The sequence below is a fragment of the Notothenia rossii genome, assembly GCF_949606895.1.
Source record: "Notothenia rossii genome assembly, chromosome: 8".
In the NCBI taxonomy this organism is placed as follows: domain Eukaryota; kingdom Metazoa; phylum Chordata; class Actinopteri; order Perciformes; family Nototheniidae; genus Notothenia; species Notothenia rossii.
This window is the reverse complement of record NC_136906.1, coordinates 15,613,735-15,637,833: the sequence shown is the minus strand read 5'-3', so window position 1 is coordinate 15,637,833 and position 24,099 is coordinate 15,613,735. Positions and strand designations below refer to the sequence as shown.

Here is a 24,099-nt window from a genome sequence, read left to right as displayed (position 1 = left end):
TCTGTGATTACTGTGAGGATTGACTTATGCACAAAGGAGTGCTTCAGTCTGACTATTGAATCGCTGGACCCTGTATCTCCGAATAGATGGCAGCAGTTCATATTCGCTGTTCAGAACATGGTTTGGGTCCGAGATGATGTTGTTGGACAGCCTCACTAGGTTATTATGGTATGCTGAGTCATAAAGTCTCTGACAGGGTTGATCAACAATCTGCGGGAAGGAACGCAAACTGGCTAGGTAAATTATTATTAATAATGCCAACGCTCTATTAGACACTTTTTCCAAAAACCAAGCATCCGGAAAGAGCGATCCAATCAAACAGTCTGAGATATGAAGGTGAACACAGAAAGTTCCCTTTAAAAAACAATCAAACGTGGTTAATGTGAGGAGTACAGCGGATCGGCCCAGGAGACGTAAACATGTCAGGGATGTTAAACTCGTCGAGAGTCCACCTTTCTGAGCAGCTCCTCTCTTTATAACACTGCAGCCACAAACACTGGCTGTGACTGACGTTTCTGGGGCAGCTATCTGTTTTTAAAGAGAACACACCTGACTGTGCAATTACTCAAAGCACAAAGTTGTTTGATTTTGGGAAAACTTGAAGATAATTTAAAGTAATGCCACAAAGCATTATTTTCCTACTAAATATATTCAAAGAAGTTGCATTATAAACCAGAAATATCCATTATGGTAGTGCTAAGCCCTCCTCAGCCATATTGACTTTTGGTCAAATTTCCCAGTTAGACAAAGTAAAACAGAAACTGAATCGAAAGTGTGTTACCTGTCTGATGGACAATCTAGCGTAATGAAATGTCTCCATTAAGTCTAAAGAGGATTGACAGAAACTATGAAAAAAATAAGTCCAACTACTGTATAATGATTATGCACCACAGGAAACGAGAAGAAAGAGAGGACCAGATCAAGTACTGAAGGAGACACACACACACACACACACACACACACACACACACACACACACACACACACACACACACACACACACACACACACACACACACACACACACACACACACACACACAACCCATATTTCTCCTCCCCTTCTCTCCTATGATGAAGATTCCTCCCTTTTTTCTCCTCCCTCTTCCCCGCAGCCAGAAAGCCCTCCAGCCTCGTGTCCTTGTTCTAGTTTTCCGTCCTCCGGGTTCACAGGAGGAGACAATGCCGTAGATTTCCCCCTTCTACTCTTCCATGTTCCCATCTTTGTTTGACCTCCATTCGTTGGTTCTCACTTGACAATACCTCCTCGAATGTCCCTTATTTACTGATCACCCTATCCTCTCCTTAACCTCATTATTCACTCCTCCTACTACCTTCATGCTTCTCCTAAAGACAATACCTCAGGTCTTTGTTCTTTTCCCCCTTAGGAGAAGATTTAAAAAATACCTATTAATTTAATAAATCTGTGATGGTAGCTTAGCACCCACACACTAAATCGTTCCCACATCAAAACCTTTATATCTTTTTCTGAAAGCCTTTTATATTGTAAGCAGTCTTTCACTGAAAATATTAGTGTGTCGCAGCACATTTCTACTTGCTCTTATTAAAAGGGGGGAGTTAATATTCATCCACACATGACCTACTCTCATCCATTTACATTTCAAGAGTAGGTTGGACATCATTTGTACACAGGGCATGTTGATAAGCAAATTGAATGGTTCTATCTGTGCCGGAATAGTATCTGTTTATCTTGGAGATAATCTGGCTTTTATTAACCATAATAAACATATTGGTAACACTAGGATGGAAAATGTCTGGGGCTAATAAGAGGGCTGTTAAGAGTTTCTCCATAACCAAACAAGATTTTAAACCAAGTGTCCCGGGTGTAACATGCCGGCTGTGTGGGCTGAAATGAGCCCGCAGTTTTAATTATTGCAATGTCCACTGATATTATGTCTTCTGTGCTGTGTTCGTAATCACAATTTCCTACATTTTATTATACTGGAACAGTCCGACTTCACTTAAACTCTCTCATAAACCTTCTTAATTGCCTCACACTTTCTCCCAGGTCTTTGGGGTTTATTTCGACAGAATGTTGTTGTCTTTGTCAGCTTGCAAGTGGATTTTAATGAGCAACACTGCTAACAAAAGCAATTTACACTGAGCCGGGCAAGGTAATAAATTAAAGGACAGCTTCTAAATCTGGCAGAGCTGGTGTTATTGCGGCCTGATTCGGCACCTCCCCTGTAACTTTGGCCTGGATAATCTTACAGAAATCTCACTGGTGTGAGTTATTCTCCTTTAGTTTAATTAGCAAAGGAAGATCGTCACGCATGCTATGGGGAAATATACAGCGGATAAAAGCACACTTTATGGGCTTACATAATCATACTACTAAATATGTTTTTTCAGGAAAGCACACAAATGAGCACAGAGGAGACAGTTGGTGCTGTTTTATGCAGCTGCTTGGTGCCAAATATTCTGTTTTATGTAGCTGAGCTTGAGGATGCTTTTACAGGGAAAACAGTGCAGCTGCAGTACGAGCATGTGATAAACTAATCTAAAAGAAAATGGAGAAAAACCATTGTAATGAGGTGACATTATTTCAAAAGTTTCTGTTTACATTCAATGTTACTCATCAAAAATGAATAAGTGTATCTTTGAGCTCATTACAGTATCAACGTCCATACTGTATCTAACGCATTTGTCTGAAAATACAACAAATAAAAAGGGCAACTGCTTTAACATGATACAACATTAACCAAAATATGGAAACAATATTTAAGTAAGCTTAAATGAATCAGCGTCAAATACAAAAAAGAACACAGAAAACCTATTTGAAGCAATTAGATCTAATTGATATGTTGATCGACTCAGCATTAATCATCAACCACTTTGTTAATACATTAATAATGTGTCATGTGTCATAATGAGTCATCAAAGATAATTAAATATCCTTTCCTTTTGGATGATTTATCAACAAAAAAAACTGACAATTTGAGGACTTTACCTAGGTACTGTAATTGGTGAGGGGTGGTTTCTACTATTATAATTTGTACAAACTGAACATTTTTCTAATTTATCAAAGAAGTAAACCACACATTTGTCGATAATGAAACATAGTATGCAGCGCCGCCAGCAATATCAAAACCCGTTGTAGCTAATAAAGAAAAAAGTTGTTTATTGGCCCTCTGGCTCAGACCTTTTAAATGGTGTCCCACCTGCTGCTGCGCTGTAACAAAAGGGCAGATATTTGCAAAAGTCAGCGGGTGGCTACACTGTAGTATGCAAGCCCCACTGTGCGTGTTTTGGTGGGGCGGGTGGCCGCTCTCAGACACGAGTAAAAACCTGGTGACAGATAATAAAAGCAACTGTGACGTAAGGCGAGGAGAAGCGGCGTGTGAGTAAGAGTTGACCGTGTTTTCCTTCACTGTGCAGCACAGCCTTGGGACAGTCATGCAAACAAGGTTCTTCACACTCCAGCATTTAGACAGGCTGCATTTAGGCAACGTGCAATGTTTTCATTTGCACACCCTATCGATAGAACCAAGAAGAGACTGCTTGGCACCAAATGTATTATATTTCCAGCATGTGCACTCATACGTAACACCGGACGAGGTGTGAACATGGCAGGGATAGAAAAATAACAAGATGTATTTACAGTAGGAGATGGGTTTTACAATTTTTTTACAGGTGTGTGAAACTTGGCATATATACTTTTGTTTACATGTTGCACTCAATCTCAATCTTTATTTATTTATATAGCACATTTAAAACAACCTCAGTTGACCAAAGTGCTGTACAGGCAATAAATACAATAACACAATGGGAGTACAATAATTGAAAACATGATGAAAAGCACAATAACTAGAAACATATAGAAACACATACAAATGTAAAAATGTAACTAGTATTAAAAGCCAGTGCAAAGAGGTGGGTTTTTAGCTGTGATTTAAAAAGTTCAATAGACTCAGCAGTCCGGATATGTACTGGGAGGCTGTTCCACAGTCTGGGAGCTGCAAAATTTGAAAGCCCTGTCACCTCTGTTTTTTTTTCCTGCACCGAGGAACCACCAGCATATTCTGCTGAGCTGAGCACAATGCTCTAGCTGGAGCATGGGGGTGCAACAACTCAGACAGGTAATGTGGTGCCAGTCCATGCAATGATTTAAAAAAAAAAAGTAAGTACTTGAACTGGATCCTGTAACTGACAGGAAGCCAATGAAGATCTGCCAGAACAGGTGTGATGTGGTCATATCTTCTCTTCCCTGTAAGAAGGCGTGCAGCCGCATTTTGGACCAGCTGCAGGCGACGGACCAAACACTTATCAACACCAATATACAGGGAGTTACAACAGTCTAAGCGAGACGTTATAAATAGGTGGATTAGCTGTTCAAATTCATTTCCAGGAAGATAGGCCTTTACCTTCCCCAGAAGCCGCAGCTGGAAGAAGCTTGTCTTGACAACTGAGCTTATCTGTTTGTCAAATTTAAAACACTTGTCAAAGATGACTCCAAGATTTCTGACAGAGGGACGGCTGTAGGAGGCTAGCAGAGTACACTTAAAGCCATCGAGGAGTTCTGACTGTCCAAATATTAAAATCTCTGTCTTGTTTTCGTTAAGAGTCAAAAGGTTGATTTCCATCCATGATTCAATGTCTTTCAGACAGCTAAGCAAGGCAATCCTAGATTCCTTATTTGCTTTTATAGGCAGGTATACCTGCAAATCATCTGCAAAGAAATGGTAAGAAATGTTATGCTTTTTAAAAATGTACACCAGAGGTAGTAAATACAGACTGAACAAAATGGGACCTAGGATAGAACCTTGAGGGACCCCATAGGCTAGTGGGGCTGCAGCTGAAGAATACAGGCCAAGATGCACGGAAAAGGTCGTTTCTGACAGATATGATTGAAACCATTTTAGGAAGTTACCTTTAATTCCAACACACAGTTCAAGGCGTGATAAAATAATTTGGTGGTCAATGGGATCAAAAGCAGCAGACAAATCTAAAAGCATAGTTTAGCATAATTCCCAGAATCAGCAGTTAAAAGAAGATCATTCAAAACTCTTAGGAGAGCAGTTTCTGTGCTGTGGCGTGATTTAAAACCAGACTGAAACTTTTCTGATATGCAGTTAAAATCAAGGTGCGACTGCAGTTGCGCTAAAACCACTTTCTCTTGGACTTTAGACAGGAAGGGAAGCTTAGAAATAGGTCTAAAGTTAGAGAGAACAGAATGATCAAGGTTCAGTTTTTTTACAAGAGGCTGCACTACAGCGTGTTTAAAAAAGGTTGGAACGCAGCCTGAGGTGAGAGAGATTTTATCAAAGTTCAAATGTATGTCTCAATAGTAGTAAAAATGTCTTTCAGTAGTCTGGGAGGAATACTGTCTAAGGGGTATTGTGAAGGTTTCAATTTGTTAACCACATCAGATAACTCGGACAGTGAAACCAGGTCAAACTGCTCGAAGACAGCTGAGCACACAGGAGACACAGCTGGGTCTAAGGTGAGAGGAGGAGGTGAAGATCTAATGGCCAAGACTTTATCATTAAAACATTAAAGGAACTAGGTGATGGCACAACACAGGGAGTGTTACAGGGATTTAAAAGACAATTAAGAGTGGTAAAAAGGAACTGGGGCCTATTTCAGATTTGAAATAAAATGTGTTTTTGCACATTTAACAGCCCTCTGATATTCGCTTAAACCGTCTCTTAAAATCCCCAAGGAGATGGGAAGTTTATCCTTCTTCCATCTCCTCTCTGCTTGTCTACAAGCGCGTCTCAGGGCGCGAGTAGAGTCAGTTATCCACGTTTCAGTCACAGGTTTAGGGCGTCTGGCTTTGAATGGAGCGATCAGGTCCAGAATAAGGTCAGGCGGTGTGATAAAAAAGAAATGTAGCATACATTTTCTGTTGCTGAATATCCAGTAAAGGACAGGTTTCCCATGGCAGTCAGTGTCTTGCACCACTCATATTCTCCATCATTGTTTCCTGACTTGAGACAGCAGTGGAAACCCACAGTGTGCCCAATAAACCCCAACATTCATAAAAAGACCAACACTGGCTTATATAACCAGACAAGTGAGCGACAAATGCAGATTGCAATTTAATATCTGTGATTAAATCAGCAGCTTATGTAATTGCTCTTAGTTTCCAGCTGTTCAGACATCTGATAATTTCAGACTTGTTGATTTGGAATAAATACAAATATGTTGTTATGAATTTATCTTCATTTGCATGTCGGAAATATAACCCGCTTCCCAAAAACTAAATTATAACAAATATCTAATGATAACATTGATTGTTTTCATCTGAATAACAAACTCTTTGTCTCATTATTTATGAAATTTATGAAATGTTTCTCAAGGTTTTATAAGCGCTTGACAGTTTTTGCCACTTAAGATGAGGGACTGTAAAACATCTACAAATAAATATAAGGAGTTTTTTTTATAATCTAACGAAAAAGTAGATCACTACAGTGTGTTAGTAGAGTACAGGAGTAGAATTTGGACTGGGTTTGATTCTCTAAGAGGTCAAGAGATTAACATTTCATAACATTTTAACATTTCCTGCGCTGATAAGTGATATTAATCCTTTCCGGGGCAGACATGTGGATAATGTTATTTACACTTGACATCATTTCTCAGTTTTATTCAAAGCCAGCCATTGAGTTATCGAACTTCATTTCATCATGAAGTCATGTTTGTGAGTGTGCTTTTCACTCCATTTGCACAGGGCAATACGTTGCCTAAAAAACCCACTTGCTTGCCCCACAAAAAAACGCTAATGCACTGTTTGGGTACACTAAATCTGCTCTGATCCTGACAGTATAAACAATCTCCTCTGACTTTTAAAGCAAACCAATAGCAGTAAAGTAGAAAAAAAATATTTGCACTTCATTCCACTAATTGAGAGCAATCTGTGTGACATGACCGGAGGCTGCGTCAGTGTGGGACATCTGCTCAGCCTGGAGTAACATTGCCTACTACTTAACAGTCAGACAGATTGTGATTTGTGACTGAAGAGCAGCCTCAGGTTCACAGCGTGTGGCGGCCTTACATAATCATAAAGGCTGTAATCTACAGGACAATCTGTTCCTCTGGGTTAATGACACAATGACAAATGTTTGTCTTTTAAGCTGACCTCTCTCTGACTTATTATCTTGTGGAGATATCATCATGTTAATTTGTACCCCTGCCTGCTCTTGTAGCTGCATCTTATGTTGATGCACCGGGCGGGGCTTGACTCTAAGCAGTAATCGGCTCTGTGTGCACTTCAGCATTAACATGTGGAGAGATTTGTCATTGTGTAAGCCGTAGTAGCAGACGTGTTGTTAGCTAGCCCTCCCAGCTGTTGCTGAGGGTAATGCCTCTCACTGGCAGGCTAATGTTGGGAGACGTATTTGAAATGTATGCTACCTAGAAGAGCTAATGCTAAAACAGATGACTTTCAGCACTGATACTGAGAAAGTGACAGAGTTGAGAGGGAACATATTTTGAGCAAAGCAAAGACAAATTGTAGGTGAAATAAGAGGAGAAATAGCTTATGAACCACACTGTTGCCGTGTAACTGTATCAGCTATTAAAAAGGTATAATCAAAGCACCTGGAGAAGCAAGAAACAAGGGATTTGCCATGTTTCAGCAAAACACCTGTCAATGTGTCAAAGTGATGCAGAAACATGCAGCAACTCTTTTCATCTGAGTCAGAGCTATGCTCAAGCTTTCTCTTTCCTCTCTGTTTATACAGGTAGACAGTCGCCAGGTTGTTGACAAGTCCTGTGCATCAGGCAGTAAACCAGCCAGCCCTCTTTGATATTCTGCACAAACAAGTAGAACATCAACAAAACAAGCTGCTCTGGGTTTTCAGGCATGCAGAGACTAATTGTGCACTTATATTCAAGCGATCCAGAAACAATTAATTTTGATGGTAAAAGCAGTGAGACAACAGAGTCTAGATTATGATTTCAAACACAAGAAACAATTGATTGTGAACTAGTGCTCATTTAATAGCATTGCTGTAATGAAAAGGTCAACCTTTTCTGAGGCTAGAACAACATTCCTGTTTTCAGCTTTTTGACAATACAATTTTAAGATGAGTGGGTTTTTCTTAGTTGTTAATTTAGCTTAAGAAGTAAGATCATCATTTAAAATTCTTAATCACCATCTGGAGATACGTTGTTATGCTGGGAAAGACTAACAAATAAACACTATCAGTTGGTACCGGTTAAAGTATACGTATAAATTACATTTACATCATAAATGTAAATATAAAAAAACCTGGTCTGGTTGTTTCTATACTCTCTGTAGTGGAGAGTTGTACAGAAAATTGTTATACTGTGTCAACCCCAACTTCACTGTCCTTACAGTAACACACAGCAGGTATTATTGTAGCTCAGGCACTAATAATTCATTTTTTGGAGAACAAAAACATGACAGATTCTCAGACTGGCTCTGTGTGGTAATCTCACTGACAAACTGCAGCTGGATTACAGATGACCCCATTTGGTTAAAAACTGATGGTTAACTACTGAATAGAAACTGTTGATTTTGTTGTTTTTCTGGAGGCCATTTATTACTCAATTATACCTTCTGTGATGATGAAATGGATCTTTGTCCAATGACTCATGAATGAGTCACACGTTTATGTTCATAAAGTGATGAACATTGTTAAGTGATTTAAGGGGATAATGTCTAATCTAATCATTTTGACAGTGGATATGAAATGATTAAAGAGGCCCTACTATGCCTTTTTAGGTCTTCCCTTTCCTATAGTGTGTTATATAGCTGTTTGTGCATGTGAATGGTCTGCAGAGGTTCCGTCCTCAAATGCCTTGATTGGACTCCTTTGTGTACCTCCGTAATGACGTCCCTATGTTACACTTGTACTCCTATTGGCAAGCGCGCCGATACATGGTACGTGATAAGCTAAGGGGTGGGACATCTCTAAGCAGTTGACCAATCACAACAGAGCAGGCCAGTTGAATCAGAGCAGACTTGGCTCTGGTTTCAGAAAGAGGATGAAAGAGGTGGAGGCAGTATAAGAAGAATTAAGTACTTTTTGAACATGAGAGCATATAAACATGTCACAGTAGAGCAGTGGTTCTCAAACTTTTTCTGTCAGGCCCCCCCTTTGGAGAAAAAAAACTCGGGCCCCCCCAACACAAGTCAGGCTCAGTGGCGGCGCCAGAGATTTATTTTGGGGGTGCTGTGGGGTAACTTGACGTTTCATAGAGGGTGCTCAAACATGTAGGGTTTCCCATTAATGTACCGGGCGCTACAGTGGAATTTTCTACTGCAACACTCCCCACGCAAATACACAGTGTACCCGTGACAGTTATAATGAAGGCTCGATAATCAGCTCACGGCATATAGGTGTAAGCAGGGGTAATGTGCTATTTTTATAGGTGGTGTGTGGACCTCACATAGGGGGGTCCAGGGGAAAGCTCCCCCGGGAAGATTTATTTTTAAATATTGAAGTTAAAAGCATCAATCTGGTGCACTTTGAGAGCAAAATGAAGAGATCTATGGATACATCTCTCAACACCTATATGAAACAGAACTGTAAACAGATTTACTTTTTCTTTATGGATGTTTTACAAATCACCCTTTTAAACTTTATTCTTGTTTTACTGTCATATAGTATTTCATACCTGTTTTTCATTTATTCTCTTATTCATATATTCATATAAATGTGTGCCTCGGAAATAATTGTTTACATTAATCGTGACCAAAACGTTTGAGACCCACTGAGATAACACTGAGAGAGTCCTTTAGCTCACTGAGCCTCTCAGTCTGACAGGAGAGGACTCTCCTCCACTTTGTTGTTGAAAAAACTCCTTATATCCGTTAGCGTAGCTCGCTAGCACCAGAAGCTAACAACAACGATCTCCGGTACCGGTGCGCTCTCTCTCTCTCTCGTGCACGCACACAAAATGGCTCGTTCCACACAAACACACAGAGCCGAGCTTTAATGAAACACAGAGACCCAGACGTAATAGTACTGTACTATATCATATTATTTTCGAATCAATAATCTTTTTCAAATTATGATTTTTTATAAGCGCCCCCCACTTTGGGAACCACTGCAGTAGAGGCACAAAATACAAATATGAACCTTAAAATGATCATAATATGGCCACTTCACCATGTGCTATATGTACAGTATGTGTAAGAAAATGGCATGTCTAGGAAATAAGGTTGCGTGTTCTCAGCTCGGGGGAAAAAATTGCAGGCACTCAATAATCTTCTTGTAGCGAGCCCTGCTCACTTTTCCCACCGTTCTCATTTTCTCAGCGCTACTCTCACTTAGCAAAGCATCCAGTGGCTAATGATGCCTCTTGCTCGGCTCGTCAAACCAATTTAGTCAAAAGTGTAGGTTTCAGCAGAGTCAGAGTGTCAACAGGCCTGAGCGCTGATGACTGCAGTAATGAGGGGCACAGGGTGGAGGGCGGCGGTAGTAGTTTGCGTAGATACTTACTTTATGAGGGGTTTTTAAGAGTTTTACAGTGTTGTTCTCAGTTCAATTATGCCCGGGCTAGAAATAATAGGAAAGGACGAAATACCTACATTAGACATGGAACTGCAGTGTTGGTGGTCACACAGCAACTTGTCCACTTTAATAGTGGATACTCCTCACTCCGGATCCTACCTGAAAACTGGGAGGACCAGCTTTTATATTGTTTGCAGTTACAAAGCTGTGGTCCATCAATTTAGAGCATATTCTTTACATGATATTTTAAGGTTTTATTCCTTTATTACTGTTGCACTTGAACATACTTAATAAAGCATTCCAGTTCCTCTCTTTTGAGTATGGCAAGCAACCTTGAAAGGATGTTTCATTGAAAAGTTCATTGAAAATGAATCTGCAACTATTTTGACAATCAATGATTTGTATTTGTAGAGTTGGTTGAACCAAAAAAGTAATTTTCATTAGTAACCCTTCGCGTTGAGAAATTGTGGCTAAAAGATTGGGATCTCTCGGTGTATGTATCAAATAAGAAAATATTATTCAGGGAAATGTCCAAATAATTTGGGTTGTTGTCTTTACTTCACGAGGGGTTGATTATTTCACCTGCATTGTCGAGCCAGCCTTGGGTTTCATTTCTATTTAGCTTGAAACATATACAGTATTAATTTAAAAAGAGAAATATTCACACCACACCAATTCCCAAGTCCCATAGTCAACTAGACAAAGTGTCCAGCAGGGGAAAAACACGTGATGAATCAAACATATGGAGCAGGATGAAAAAAGAAAGAAAATGCCATCTAAAATACATGAAACACATGCAAACGCTCTGCAGCAGATTTGTTAATGAACAGGGCAAAAGACAGATGGATGGAGAGGGGATCTGCCAACAGCGATATACCCGTGTAAAGCATAATCTCCTCGGTCACTCTTGAGCAAATCTGTGACTGGTAATTTTACAGAAGAAGGGGATACCATGATTTTAAAAGAGTTTGATCTATTATTGAGGCCTATAATGCCCATCTGTGTAATCTGGTTTCTGAAACCCATACTGTTTCTCTATGGATGAGTCACCTTCATTCACTGTTTTCAGAGTGATCCTTGACTGATAATACAGCACTATTTACCACCCACGCCTCACAGTGTGCTGAATGAAAAACAGAAGAGAAGAGAGAGAGCGCTTTTCACTCAAATGCTAATGCGAACATCTCCCTCTCTTCTGCGAGTGGATCAAAGCATCTGCTGGACAGATGACGACATGCACTCGCCAAGGCAGACACGAGGATTACTCACGAACCACAGTGCAAAGGGGGAAAGTGCGTACAGTACGTGTGTTTGTCCGAGCCTCAAGCGAGATGACGCCACGCTGATTCAGAGGCGGAGGGGAAAAGGTCGAGGAGTGTAGACGGAGTGATGATGAGCAAGAGGGATAGATGGATAGGTGTTATTGAGTCATGTCATTTGCTATGAGGCTGTTTTAAGCCATCTTAAAAAAAAAGCCTATCCAACAAAACTCAATATCAGTTTTAAAGCATTCATTATTTTGTGTATTTGTATAGCTTTACCAGAAACTGATGGAATAAACATTGATTATGCCTCATAGAACATTAGGATTTGCTGGTCTAACGCTGCATCAGTTTTTTAATGAAGGACTTTGTGATTCCAAACTATCCAATACACAATAACAAACTAACTGGCCCATTTTTCCAAACTTAACATGCACAGAACTGTTTTAAATGAGAAAAGGGTCAAACACTGACAAGATAAAAGGAAACCAAGTGCTTTGTTTGTGCATGAGCGAGCCCCGTATAATCACCATTTGGAATTCAAAGAGGTACGTCCCCAAAGGGCTCTCCACTTGCACTGTGCCAAAGCCAGGTGGTAGATAATGGGAACAGAACAGAACCACCAAAATAAACAATGAGCACTAGATGCAGGTGTGTGTGTGCTTGTGTGTGTAATGTGAGAGGGATAAAGAAAGAGCGAGATGGGTAGAGAGAGAGACAGACGAGACAGACAGATCAAAAAGTCATAGAAAGACAGAGAAAAATGGGGAGGCAGGAAGACAGACAGATATAGCTGAAGAGATGGATGGTTGAATAGCAAGAAGGTTGCCCAGCAGTGAAAATGAACAATGATAATTGAAAGGAGAGAGAACAAATAAGTCTTAGCAAAGAAAGGTAAGATGAATAGAAATCAACACAGAGCCACTGCATTGATTGAAAGTTGATAAAACACAAGGCTTCAGTGTACTCTTGATTGCCTTGGATGCCACAGATTCACTTAATTTTAAAATACTTACAGGGCTTCTGACTTTTTTAATGATAAGAACATGAGAATTGCAGCAACGAGGCGCTTAACAAACAGAGTATCTTTATAGCAGTTAATGAAATGTGTAAAACATTTGTATGTTCTTGTTCGTGTAAACATGAGAGGATATGGGTATCTTAATTGGCTCAGCTCAGCGAACATTCATTAGCAAGACTTTCAGTCTGGTGAGGCTGAAGCGCGAGAAAACCAGCGTCTGATTGTTTTACTTGTTGTTGTATGGTAGAGATGTAGAAATTACCACTGATGATGGGAGAAGTACTCAGATATAAAAAAATTAACTCTGTTATGTTAAAGTACATATGATTTAGTATCAAAGAGTACTTACAGTACCAGGCGTAAGTGTTCACAATGCAGAATGAGCCAATTGGGAGTAATGTATATTATATTACTGGTTTATAATTAGTGTTATGTTAATGTGTTTATTCCCTATATATATCTGGTGGAGCTTATTGTAATTACTTAATGTATTGACGGGTAGCCCAATATAATTGATTAGTTGATATATATTATATATTTACAATCCAGTAAGAAGTAAAGCATCCTCGTTTTGATGCTCATGGGTAAAACAATGTAAAGCGAAAAGAAAGTAGCCCAAGTAGATAATAAAAAGCAAAGGGGCGATGCCTGTCTGTCATACAACTTTGGTCAGAATGGTGATATGCTGTCAACAAATGTTCAAAGAAAAATCTATGCCAGTGCCTTTCAGCAGAAGAAAAGCAGTGTGGATACATGCCCTAAATACATTACTTCTAAAATAGAATAGCAGGAAATATCATTCATTAAATGTAATCCATATTACAGTAGTTTAGTAAAGAAATGCACTCATTTCCCCAGTCATTATGCACAAGCTGGATGTGATATGGGCTTGTTGCATGTAGCACTCACACATTGGGGCATGATGTGGTTGTGACCTCCACTCTTATCTAAACAAGGACAGATCCCATGCCTGGCTGGAGGGAAGAGGAGACACACACACTCTCCAAACAGAGAGACTGCATCCCAAAGGGCCCCGCAGGTCAGACTCTAACACTGATAAAACACCAACACCCTGCCCTGACAGCATCAGATACGCTTTGGGGGAAAGATACGAGGCTAATGAGGGGCAATGTGGTCACACCTGATGGAAGCAAACAGAGAAGTGCTCCACGGGATATATAGTGCAGGTAGAGGGTGGAATTTCACAGGCTGACACAAAACTAAAATCAATATGATGATACATTGCAGTACTCTCTTTCCTAATATAATATTGATACACTGGTGTACCAAGTGTTTTAAAACAGTACAGTTCGATTAGATTTGATTGCATTAGGTCTTTAAGGACAGTTGAGAGAGTATCAACAAAATAAATCGTAATTTAAGTGTAGAATCTGTAAAGACTCATGGGATGAGCAGACTCAATACAACATACAATATGTGATTTAAAAGGTAGTTATTGAAATATTCAAAGAAGAGAGGTTCAGAGACATGGTTAAAAAAGACCATGACGTTTCTGTGGTAAACATTTAGATTACAACTTCATGTATTTAAAAATAGATAAAGTATTCAAATGTGAATAGGATTCAAATCTTAATCTGCATTACTTCCCTTGATCAAATGGATCAAAGCGATGAATGCAGCAGGTTAATATTGACCCTGTTCTTCAACTACAGATGGCGTGCCATACTGTCTTGTAATACCGCAACAACATTTGTTTTTATTGTGTGTCTTTGTGTGAACATAGATGTATGTTTATACAAAAGGCTGAACTTACGTCTGTGTCGGGACCCTTGTCTGCTCCAGGACAGGAGAAGGTGACGAACTCATGGCACCGTTTGTGGACCACAAAACAGCACACTGAGGGAAAAGAGAGAAGACATATTTACAGGAAAAGTTTATAACACAACATGACACAATTAAAGTGCGTTCAACAACCTAATCCCCCCAGTGTTTCCCATCCATTGATTTATTTCTGGCGGGCCGCCAAAATTAAATATCGTCCGCCACAAATAAATATCGTCCGCCACACATGGATCTCATAAAAAAAATATATATATATTATCTTTTTTTTTTTTTTTAATGTTTTTTTTTTTTTTGTAGTCTAATGGATAGTGAGGTGGGCTGATGATCGGAAAGATTGCGAGTTTAAATCCTGCCTGGAACACCACTACTAGTGTGCCCTTGAGTAAGGCACTTATCCCTCGGTTACTCCAGGGAGAATGTCCCTGTAATTGGTCATTGTAAGTCGCTTTGGAATAAGGCGTCTGCGAAATGCCTGAATTGTAAATTGTAAATGATATTTCTGGGAGAATAAACCCCACAGATCCTCAACTCTGGTGTGTTTCACTCATTAACAACGCAAAACAGAGCAACAAGATCGTTGTCTACAGCAGCCATGAACTCGCATGTATTATCTTATTTGAGGGGGGGGGGGGGTGGATGCATGGACCACCCGAATAGGTTAAGGGGCCTTTGGCTTTTCTTGCGGTGCGGTGCCCCCACAACTAGAATCAAATTATTTTAAACACACAGGTATGACATCCTTCTTCTGTTTCGTGCATGTTGTCTGAAAAATGGTTCAGAGATAAAGGGATAAATGAAGAGCAGTTAGAGAAAGACTGTGCATGTAAATGATCATCAATCAACTGTTTGACAAGCCTCTCATTTACGGACAAACAAACAAGTGCAGACAGACAAACAGACTCACATGCATGTGGGCTCCCACGCTCACACCCACTCAAAAAATGTCATTATAGAATCTTGTGCGTTCTGCAGCCATCGGCTCTTTTCAATCTGTTGGGTTTATGCTGATTGTAGCATCGTCTTCCACTGAACTGGGATCTGCATCGACCAAAGTGTCATTGAGCGTGACATGTCAAACATGGCACATGACGCCGCGCTCACATCAGTGACATTGGCATTTACATTTGGACGCAGGCGTAGATCAGTAAGAAGAAGCGAAATCGTGGACATCTGTGACTCCCTCTTTAAAACTCTCTACTTACTACTGAATCAAACTGCATTTTTTTCTGCCAAATTCCTCAATCTTTCTTTCTTTTCATTGTCACACAATCTGTCTGCTTCTTTCATTGTCAAGCTGCCTGCTTTTGTGCTCTCCCGTCATTAAATTTGTGTTTTTGTCTAACTCTGCCAGCCACGTGAAAGTTGCCAAACAATCTGACTGCCATTGATTAAAAAAGAGACATTTGTTTCCTGAGATGTCCAAGAAACAGCAGGGGATTCAACTGTCCGTGCAAATGGCTGCACAGACAGTTAGATACATTTCGGAAGAATAGATGCATTACAAATTAAGATGATTGTTGTCGTCAGTATTTCCATCATATTGATTATTTTCATCAACATAATCCAAATCCTACCCTGATATTCGATACCCTTGATAAAAAACTGAGAAATAGTAGCACAAAGTGATTTATCTAGGCTCTGACAATGTCATCTGTGCCATCTGTCATTTTCTCAATGAAATGTACTTCGAAACAAAAGCAGTGGGTACTTTTCAGCCATATGGCTCTTGGGATAGCAATGTTGGTCAAACCATCAAATTGTTCGGTGCCCATTACATGTATTGCCATGAATTTACCCACACGGTACACATAAGCAAAATTAATCCTCTTAACTTTGATGAGTCCCTGACTTTTCTTCTAGCGCCATCACCAGGTTGACATTTCCCATCAGGGTGAAATATAGTCATGTTGGTGATCACCTGAAATGTCACGTAGCACCATCAGTGGGTCAACACTTTAAATTGTCCAACACTTTAATGATTTATGACCAATTATCTAATAAACTCCATAACACGACACTTCAGGGTATCTTGGGACTTTTGTGCCTGAATGCATCGTCTTGCAGAAGTTGCCGTTTACATCCATGTCATTATCAATTGTCATCACTTCAGTGTCTTATCATTGCGGATATTTGTATGAATTTGTCATAACTAGCTAAAGTATTCTCGAGTTATAGCAAAACATGTTTTGTGAGGCCATAGTGACCTTGACCTTTGTAAACCAAATTCTTGTTGGATAATTATTGAGTCCAAATGGTCCTTCATGACATTTGTGACGAAATACTCTCAAGGTACTCCTGAAATGTAGCGTTCTCCAAAAAGCTTAACAGCAAGGTTCTAAGGAAACAAAAACCCTTGTATTATTACCAAATAAAAGTGTTTATAAATCAGCTTTGTCTGCTAATGCCGAGTGTTTTAGCCATTGTTTTGGTGTTGACCTCAGTGTTCATTCCCACATCACATCCACCTCCGAATCGTCCCACAGTCAAACATTCAATCTCTCAGCCCACAAATTGCCCACTTTGCTGTCAATTAAAAAAAAAAAAAACATTCACTTACATGCAGAACACATGCTGTGTGTATTCCATTTTCTGTGCTTCAGGTCTGTGACACACATTTACTCAGCAGGAGTAACTGTGAGTGCAACCATTGGGTTTCTCTTTTCTTCCCCTCAGCCTACAATATGTGAATCACTTCATAATGACGTTGGTAGTTCTTCCTCTCCCTCCATCCATCAACACTCCTCACACCCTCAGCAGCCACACACCCACTCGTTCATTGCCACCTGTGTTTCGTACTGATCTCAGACCAGCTTGAGTGTCTGCTGGTGCGGCAGTCCGGAGCTGAGCAGACTGACCCGACAGTGATCTCAGTTCAGAGGTGAAGAAGGCCATTAAGAAGTGTATAGTGAAAGGAATAAACGTGTGTGTGTGTGTGTGTGTGTGTGTGTGTGTGTGTGTGTGTGTGTGTGTGTGTGTGTGTGTGTGTGTGTGTGTGTGTGTGTGTGTGTGTGTCAGGCTTACTCGGGCTTAAAGAAGACAGAGACAGTGCTATCTGTGGCTATAATCCCTGTCGTAAAATGTTAAGCGCATGCAATTACTGACGCACACACACACCGTAAAAAACATTAATTTAAAAGCAGTCTTAAGAGGCACTGGGAGTTTACGATGTTACACGCACCCAACCAAACAATATCAAATCAGTGGAGACACTTTACATTTACACCTGCTAGAATTGTGTTGAATTAGGACAAATATGTCACGTTGTTTGTTCACACTCACTCTTGGTGACAGAAAGATGAATAAACACACACAAAGAGACACCCTGTTGAATATCTAATTAAATATGTATTATTTGTGTTATGGTAATGCCACTATAAAATCCTTGGTATGACTCAGGCACTAGGAAACTGGGTTAGAAGTGTCTCCAGATAGTTGAAGTCCTCTCAGGGAGAGCTTTGTGAAGCAGTAGGAGCAGAGGTGACACAGAGACATACTGTATCGTCAGGGATACTATGATTAATTACTATGGGCTTTGTTTCACCAGAGGAATTGCAGAAGCATAGAGATAAGGGGCTTTTGGCATTACAAAGCAGCTTACACAACATAAACGCTTTCTTTCCAGGGAGTGTATGCAGGGAGGCTTTATATGTTTGTCTCCATTGGTGTGCATTAAAGACCTGTTCTAATACACTGTGGCATTTCTCAACCTCCCCGTCCACATCTATCAACCACGGATCCTTTAAAGTGAAGATTTTGCCCTGACTAATCTGGTGACATTGGTTATCTACCGACTAACTGTTAATGGAATGATGCTGTGCTGTTGCCCAGATGAAAAGCTTGCGGTGGAGATAAGGGAGCAGCGCTGGATTAACTCAATACCTTCCAGACTCATTCAATTGATCCGAGCTCCCAGAGTGCATCTGAACACAAAGAGAAGTGAGGCTTTGATCCAAGATCCACAAGAGAAAAAGAAGGAAGTGTGCAGGGCGGATGAATAGGTGGAGAGGGAGGGAACAAATCCACACGGGTTTAGTGTTCCTATGACTGTAGACATGGATGTTTGAAGGATCTTTTTCTATCTGCTCAAACATCTATCATACTCTTGCATCTACAAGATTTTAGTGCCTTTTTGGTGAAGTTACTTAGAGGTATAATACGTAATATTTCCGCATTAAAATATCGAAAAATTACAATATTTCTTTTGAATTGTGTATTTAAAAAAGAAAAAATTAAGCTAAAACAAATAAGTAATTTTAATCAAGTAAAAGGTATATTTGGTCGCCTATAATGGCATTTCAGTTTCCACATGCTTCAGCGCTGTCAGCCAGAAGCTGTATACATTTAAGGCACTTTTTTATTTGGGTCGTTTTACAAATATTTTTAACCAGATGAAGGATTTTAGTCTTCGAAGTCTGAATCATAAGCAATGAGAGAAACAAGCAGAGTGAACTTTAGCATTTAGCTCGCAGCCTCTCTGCCCCACCAGGGAAACACATGTTGTTGTTTCTTTAACAGGAAAAGTTTTCCTGTTAAAAATCAATCCGAACGTTTGAGAGGAGGATTCTTCTGTTTATAATTTGTCTCCTTGTAAAAAAACAATAAAGGAATCCAAACTGGGAGAAGATGACTGCAATACTTGTAATGGTGGTAAGGAAAACATAATCTCTTGATCCCACGCTACCAAACTGCATCTTTCGTTATTACTTTTATAAAGAGATCCCTATTGGCAGAAATATTACATATTGGGCATTCAGGGGAGAAGTTCTCTTAATGTCTACTCAATGTATTTACTGTGGCCATCTGATTGTCATTCCCTTTAAATCAACAGACAGAAAAGCTTCCTCCAAACCAGGCTGCTCATTGTGTAAAACGCTCTGTTCCTCCCTTGGTATGGCTAAGGTCTTTCTGTAAATTGTTTGTCATTTCAGGCAAGAGAAATGAGGAGGAGATGAGAGGTACGGAGAGGGAGAGGGAGAGGGAGGTGTTTTTTCCTCTCTTGGTTATTTTTAGGCTTGATTCTGGCCAGGGCTGGAACAGTGTGTACTGAACCCCACTGCGACGGAGAAGTGAAACACACTGGCCAATAGACACTATAAATAACCTGATACACTGGTCCAAAGTGTGCAAACACAAAGACAAATGACAGGCTAACGTGCATGTTAGTGCACAGTGAGAGATGAATGGAAAGCTCTTCCTGCGTAAGTGCTGAATGACAGAGAATCGTAGAGTAGCCTGATAGATAACCTGTATCTTACTGTACATACAGCAGAGAGCAGTACCAGCCTGTCAAGTTCTCATCAAATGTTGATAGAGTGCAAAGGGAAACTATATCCGGGTATTGTTTACCGCCATGGTCACTTCCACAAGTCTTTGTCTCTCACACAGGGATATAAAGCTGGACTTAAATCAGGAAAAAAGAAAATGCGAAGAGAACATGTCATCTCTTTTCAGGCCATTTTTTAAGTCCATGTATCTGTTCACGTACTCTATGTCAACATCCCTTAAAGAAGCATAAACATACATGTTTTATTTATTTTCCCAGAAGCCCCTGGTTTCAATAGTGCGACCTCTGAACTGCTGCCATTGCAGTGAGTGGCAGATCTGAGATTCCCAGAGCTCCAGGTCACATGATCCATAACCATCAGTCCTCCATTGAGACTGGAAGCGAACGATGGCCAGTTACCTGAGTTAGAGGGACTTGACGACAGTAGAAAGTTGTATTTTGAGCAGGATATTTCATTTTTTTCCAGTTTTTAACACTTTTCATTAAGGCCTTATGCCATTCATCTTGTTTTATCTATATACAAATGTACCATATCTTGTAGAGATGGCCTTTATGGGACAGTTTTAATTAGCTAACATATCCATTATGTTCACTTGGCACCACACTGCGGTTAAGTATTTATCTCAGTTTTTGGGACATACATCAAAGGATTTGAAGCAAGGCAGGGCACCTTTAATTTCCCTGTACAGGAAAACCGTGTACAAAGTAATGGCAATATCTTGGTTTACCGTTATGGCTCTGTAGCACACTAAATTACATCAGTATATCAAATGATAAGTCTGATTTGTTTTATCACCACCCTTGGAAGATACATGTACATGATATAGGCACAAGCAGTGTTTGCCTTAAGAGGGGAGGAAATGAGCTGCAGCTACAACAAAGGCCTGGAAATTCAATTTCAGCACATACATTCAATTATGCATCTTTTAAGCATAGAGGACAAAGAGATCCAGTAGGGACACAAACACAGAGAGTGGATATGTGACCTTGAAAGCAACGATAAAGCTGCATACAAAGACCACTTATTCAACTAGTGTACATCACAATAAAAAGAAAAGAGGTGAACAGGAGGAATAATAGAACAGATAGGATGACACAAAGATGAGAAAAGAAAAGAGAAACAATAATAAGCGTTCTCCTTGTGTCTCCTAGAAGGGCGTACACAACACTTTCCCAGAACTGTGTTTGTGTCTGACAATTACTGTATCTTCATCGCCACAACACCCTGCTGTATGAATATGCATGTTTTTGATTGTTTGAGTATGCAGTGTGTGCATATAGAAATAATTATGTAATTTCTGCAAGGGAGAGGGGAGTTGCAACAGAGTAGAAAACACCTCAGGGGAGTTTCAGCACAGCAGGGAGGCTGCTCAAACGAAGCATAACAAAACATTCGTCACAAACTCACTGAACTGCTGTGTGTTGACGTATAGTAACAGAGGGGGGAAACCTCATAACATCTGATTGGTTTGGAGAACGGAGGACTTTGAGTGAGGTTCAAGGTGAATCGGCCCTGTCAGATTGCTTCACTGCCCTACTGCTGTCCTCAGTCTCCTCCCTCACAGCCCTGCAGGTCTGCAGTGATGGCAGTTACCACCTTGCCTCCATGTCTACTGAGATCTGTGTTTGATTATGCATGTCTGGGTAGCATATCATAATACAATATCGATAAATTGCCAAGCTCTAAACAATGCCGACATTGTTTCCTTAATACTTTAATTTATGAACTATTAGCTGCAAACTCATACTTTAGGTTTTAGTGTACATAACCGAGTATAAGCAAGCATGCTAACATGCTTAATACATTTTGGGAACATGGTAAAGATTATACCTACTTAACAACATCATGTCAATATGAACATAGCCTGCTGACGTAATTAATTAACCTAAAATCTCCATCGTGCCTAAGTCTGGGTCTTGTTATATAATATATAATATAAGTGATTGTTTTCCTTGTCATTAGCTGCTAGCTATTACATGCCTGAAAAATGAGCATATAGACGAATGCCAGCTAGACATAGAAATGAACACACACACACACACACACACACACACACACACACACACACACACACACACACACACACACACACACACACACACACACACACACACACACACACACACACACACACACACACACACACACACACACACACACACACACACATACACAGTCTTTGCAGAACTAATAGTGTTTGTATGAAAAAACGGCCACAGGGGGAATGGATCAATTATTCCGAACTACAGGTGGGAGCGTTTGGCTGCCAGACATCTCTGAGCCACACAGGGGAAATAGTGATCCTGTCTCATGAATTAAATATGACTTCATACACAGACTCCATCACACACACACATACCCAGGTTCAAGCATACACACACCTACATGCAAATACACGTTTATGCCTTTGAGGTATGTATTTGCACAAAGACACATTGTGTATATAATTTCACATATTTCAAATTGGAATTTAACTGGAGTTGTAGCTTTCGATTTATTGTGCCACATGACATGTATTGATTGATTGATTGATCGATTGATGCACACATAAACACTTTCAATCACGACTTATGATCTATAGCAAAACAGACACACCAGCATGCACTTACACCTACAGTGAAAAATCAATAGGGCATACTACGTCTGGTTCTCTTGTCTCCTCACATACACACACAGAAACACACACACACACACACACACACACCACACACACACACACACACACACACACACACACACACACACACACACACACACACACACACACACACACACACACACACACACACACACACACACACACACACACACACACACACACACACACACACACACACACACACACACACACACACACACACACACGTCTAGTCAGTGATGTATCACCTGCAGTGGTCCGTGTAGCTGTGTCCGTGTATCAGGTGTCACACAGTGGTAGTAACGTAATGAGTCTAGCTAGCTGTGGTCCATATAGAGACTCTCAGGCTGACACAGACAGGACCAAAATAGACTGGCTATCATTGAGATATGTAACCAACACAATTCAAACAATATTGCATCTTCACAAAATATACATACATGCTCGAACACAGTCACGCCTGAGGTATCAACTATCCAATGACTCATGCTTCTATGTGCGCAGCCTACACACACACAGAGCAGGCGGTCGGGTAAAGGGCAAAGGTCACAGCCAAGTTCTAGTCTGATGCCTGGAGACACGCTGATACCACACATCCACATCAGAGCATCTTCCACTCTTGCGGCACTAAATGTCCTAGACTAATTTGTTTGGGAGCAGTGAATTCAAGGCTAAATTGGTCTTGGAACATTTCAGAAACACATTTTATTTCCTTCTAATTATAGTCACCTTTTCATAAATTCTTTCACAGGTCTTGCTTTTCATATTCTCTCTATCTTTCAGATTCCTTTATCAAATACAGAGACTCAGGATAAGTTGCTTATGAAACATTGACCTTCATCAAAAGTATTTTCTGTGGTAGGAAAAACCAACCTTTGATATTCAAAAGTGCTTCGGTTTTAACGCTTTTCAGTTGGTTAACACATTCGTAAAAAAGACAATACAAGATATAAACAACTGGGGTTTATTCTCCATGGCAGGCCGACACTGTGCTGCAGCTGCTGATATACAACTGATACAATTTGGTACAATTGCTACTAAAATATACATGCTTTGATGTGTGCTTTTGCCCTGTTCCTTGCCTTGTACTCTTTCTCCTACTCTCTTTACATCAAAGCAATGAGCAGATACATTTGACAGCTTCAACAACCCTGCATCCCCTTCTTACATTTATTCTCAGAGAATCTGCATGCTGATGAGCTCTGGACCCCTGATGCTCACAATTCCCATTGCTGCAAGTCTTAAATGTTTCATTTTGTCATGAATCTGTGATATCGACGGATTTCACAATAAGCTCCTAAGAAGCATTTCTCTGTAACAGTAAAGAGAAGATAGCAAATAGTTTTTCTTTAAAATGTTTTTCTAAGAAACACCTATTTTTGATTTAGTAAACTCAGGGGTTTAGACAACAGCCCTGTTTGGTCTCGTTAGTAGGTTATAATAACAATAACAACAACAATCTCTCATGTGATTTTTGTTTAATGATTTGCAGTTCAAGTGTCTTCATGTTGGATCCACGTCCACATAAAGAGGCTGACTGAAGACATTTCAGAAGGCCTTTTTTTTACATCCGGCATTAAAGAGCAAACTTTATACTCAAGGGTTAGCTTCCTTCAACTGGAATAAAAAACATGTTTTGGTCAGAT

The 24,099-nt window shown here is 40.1% G+C and overlaps 1 protein-coding gene across 2 annotated transcripts in view; it reads right to left on the bottom strand.

Annotated features, from left to right (window-relative positions):
* Positions 1 to 24,099, bottom strand: part of prkcab (protein kinase C, alpha, b) — a 119,169-nt gene that overhangs the window by 51,124 nt on the left and 43,946 nt on the right. For both annotated transcript variants that reach the window (XM_079646493.1, XM_079646492.1), the window contains exon 3: positions 14,502 to 14,584. In XM_079646493.1, the coding sequence (XP_079502619.1) occupies positions 14,502 to 14,584 (83 nt within the window). The remainder of the gene's footprint in view (positions 1 to 14,501; positions 14,585 to 24,099) is intronic.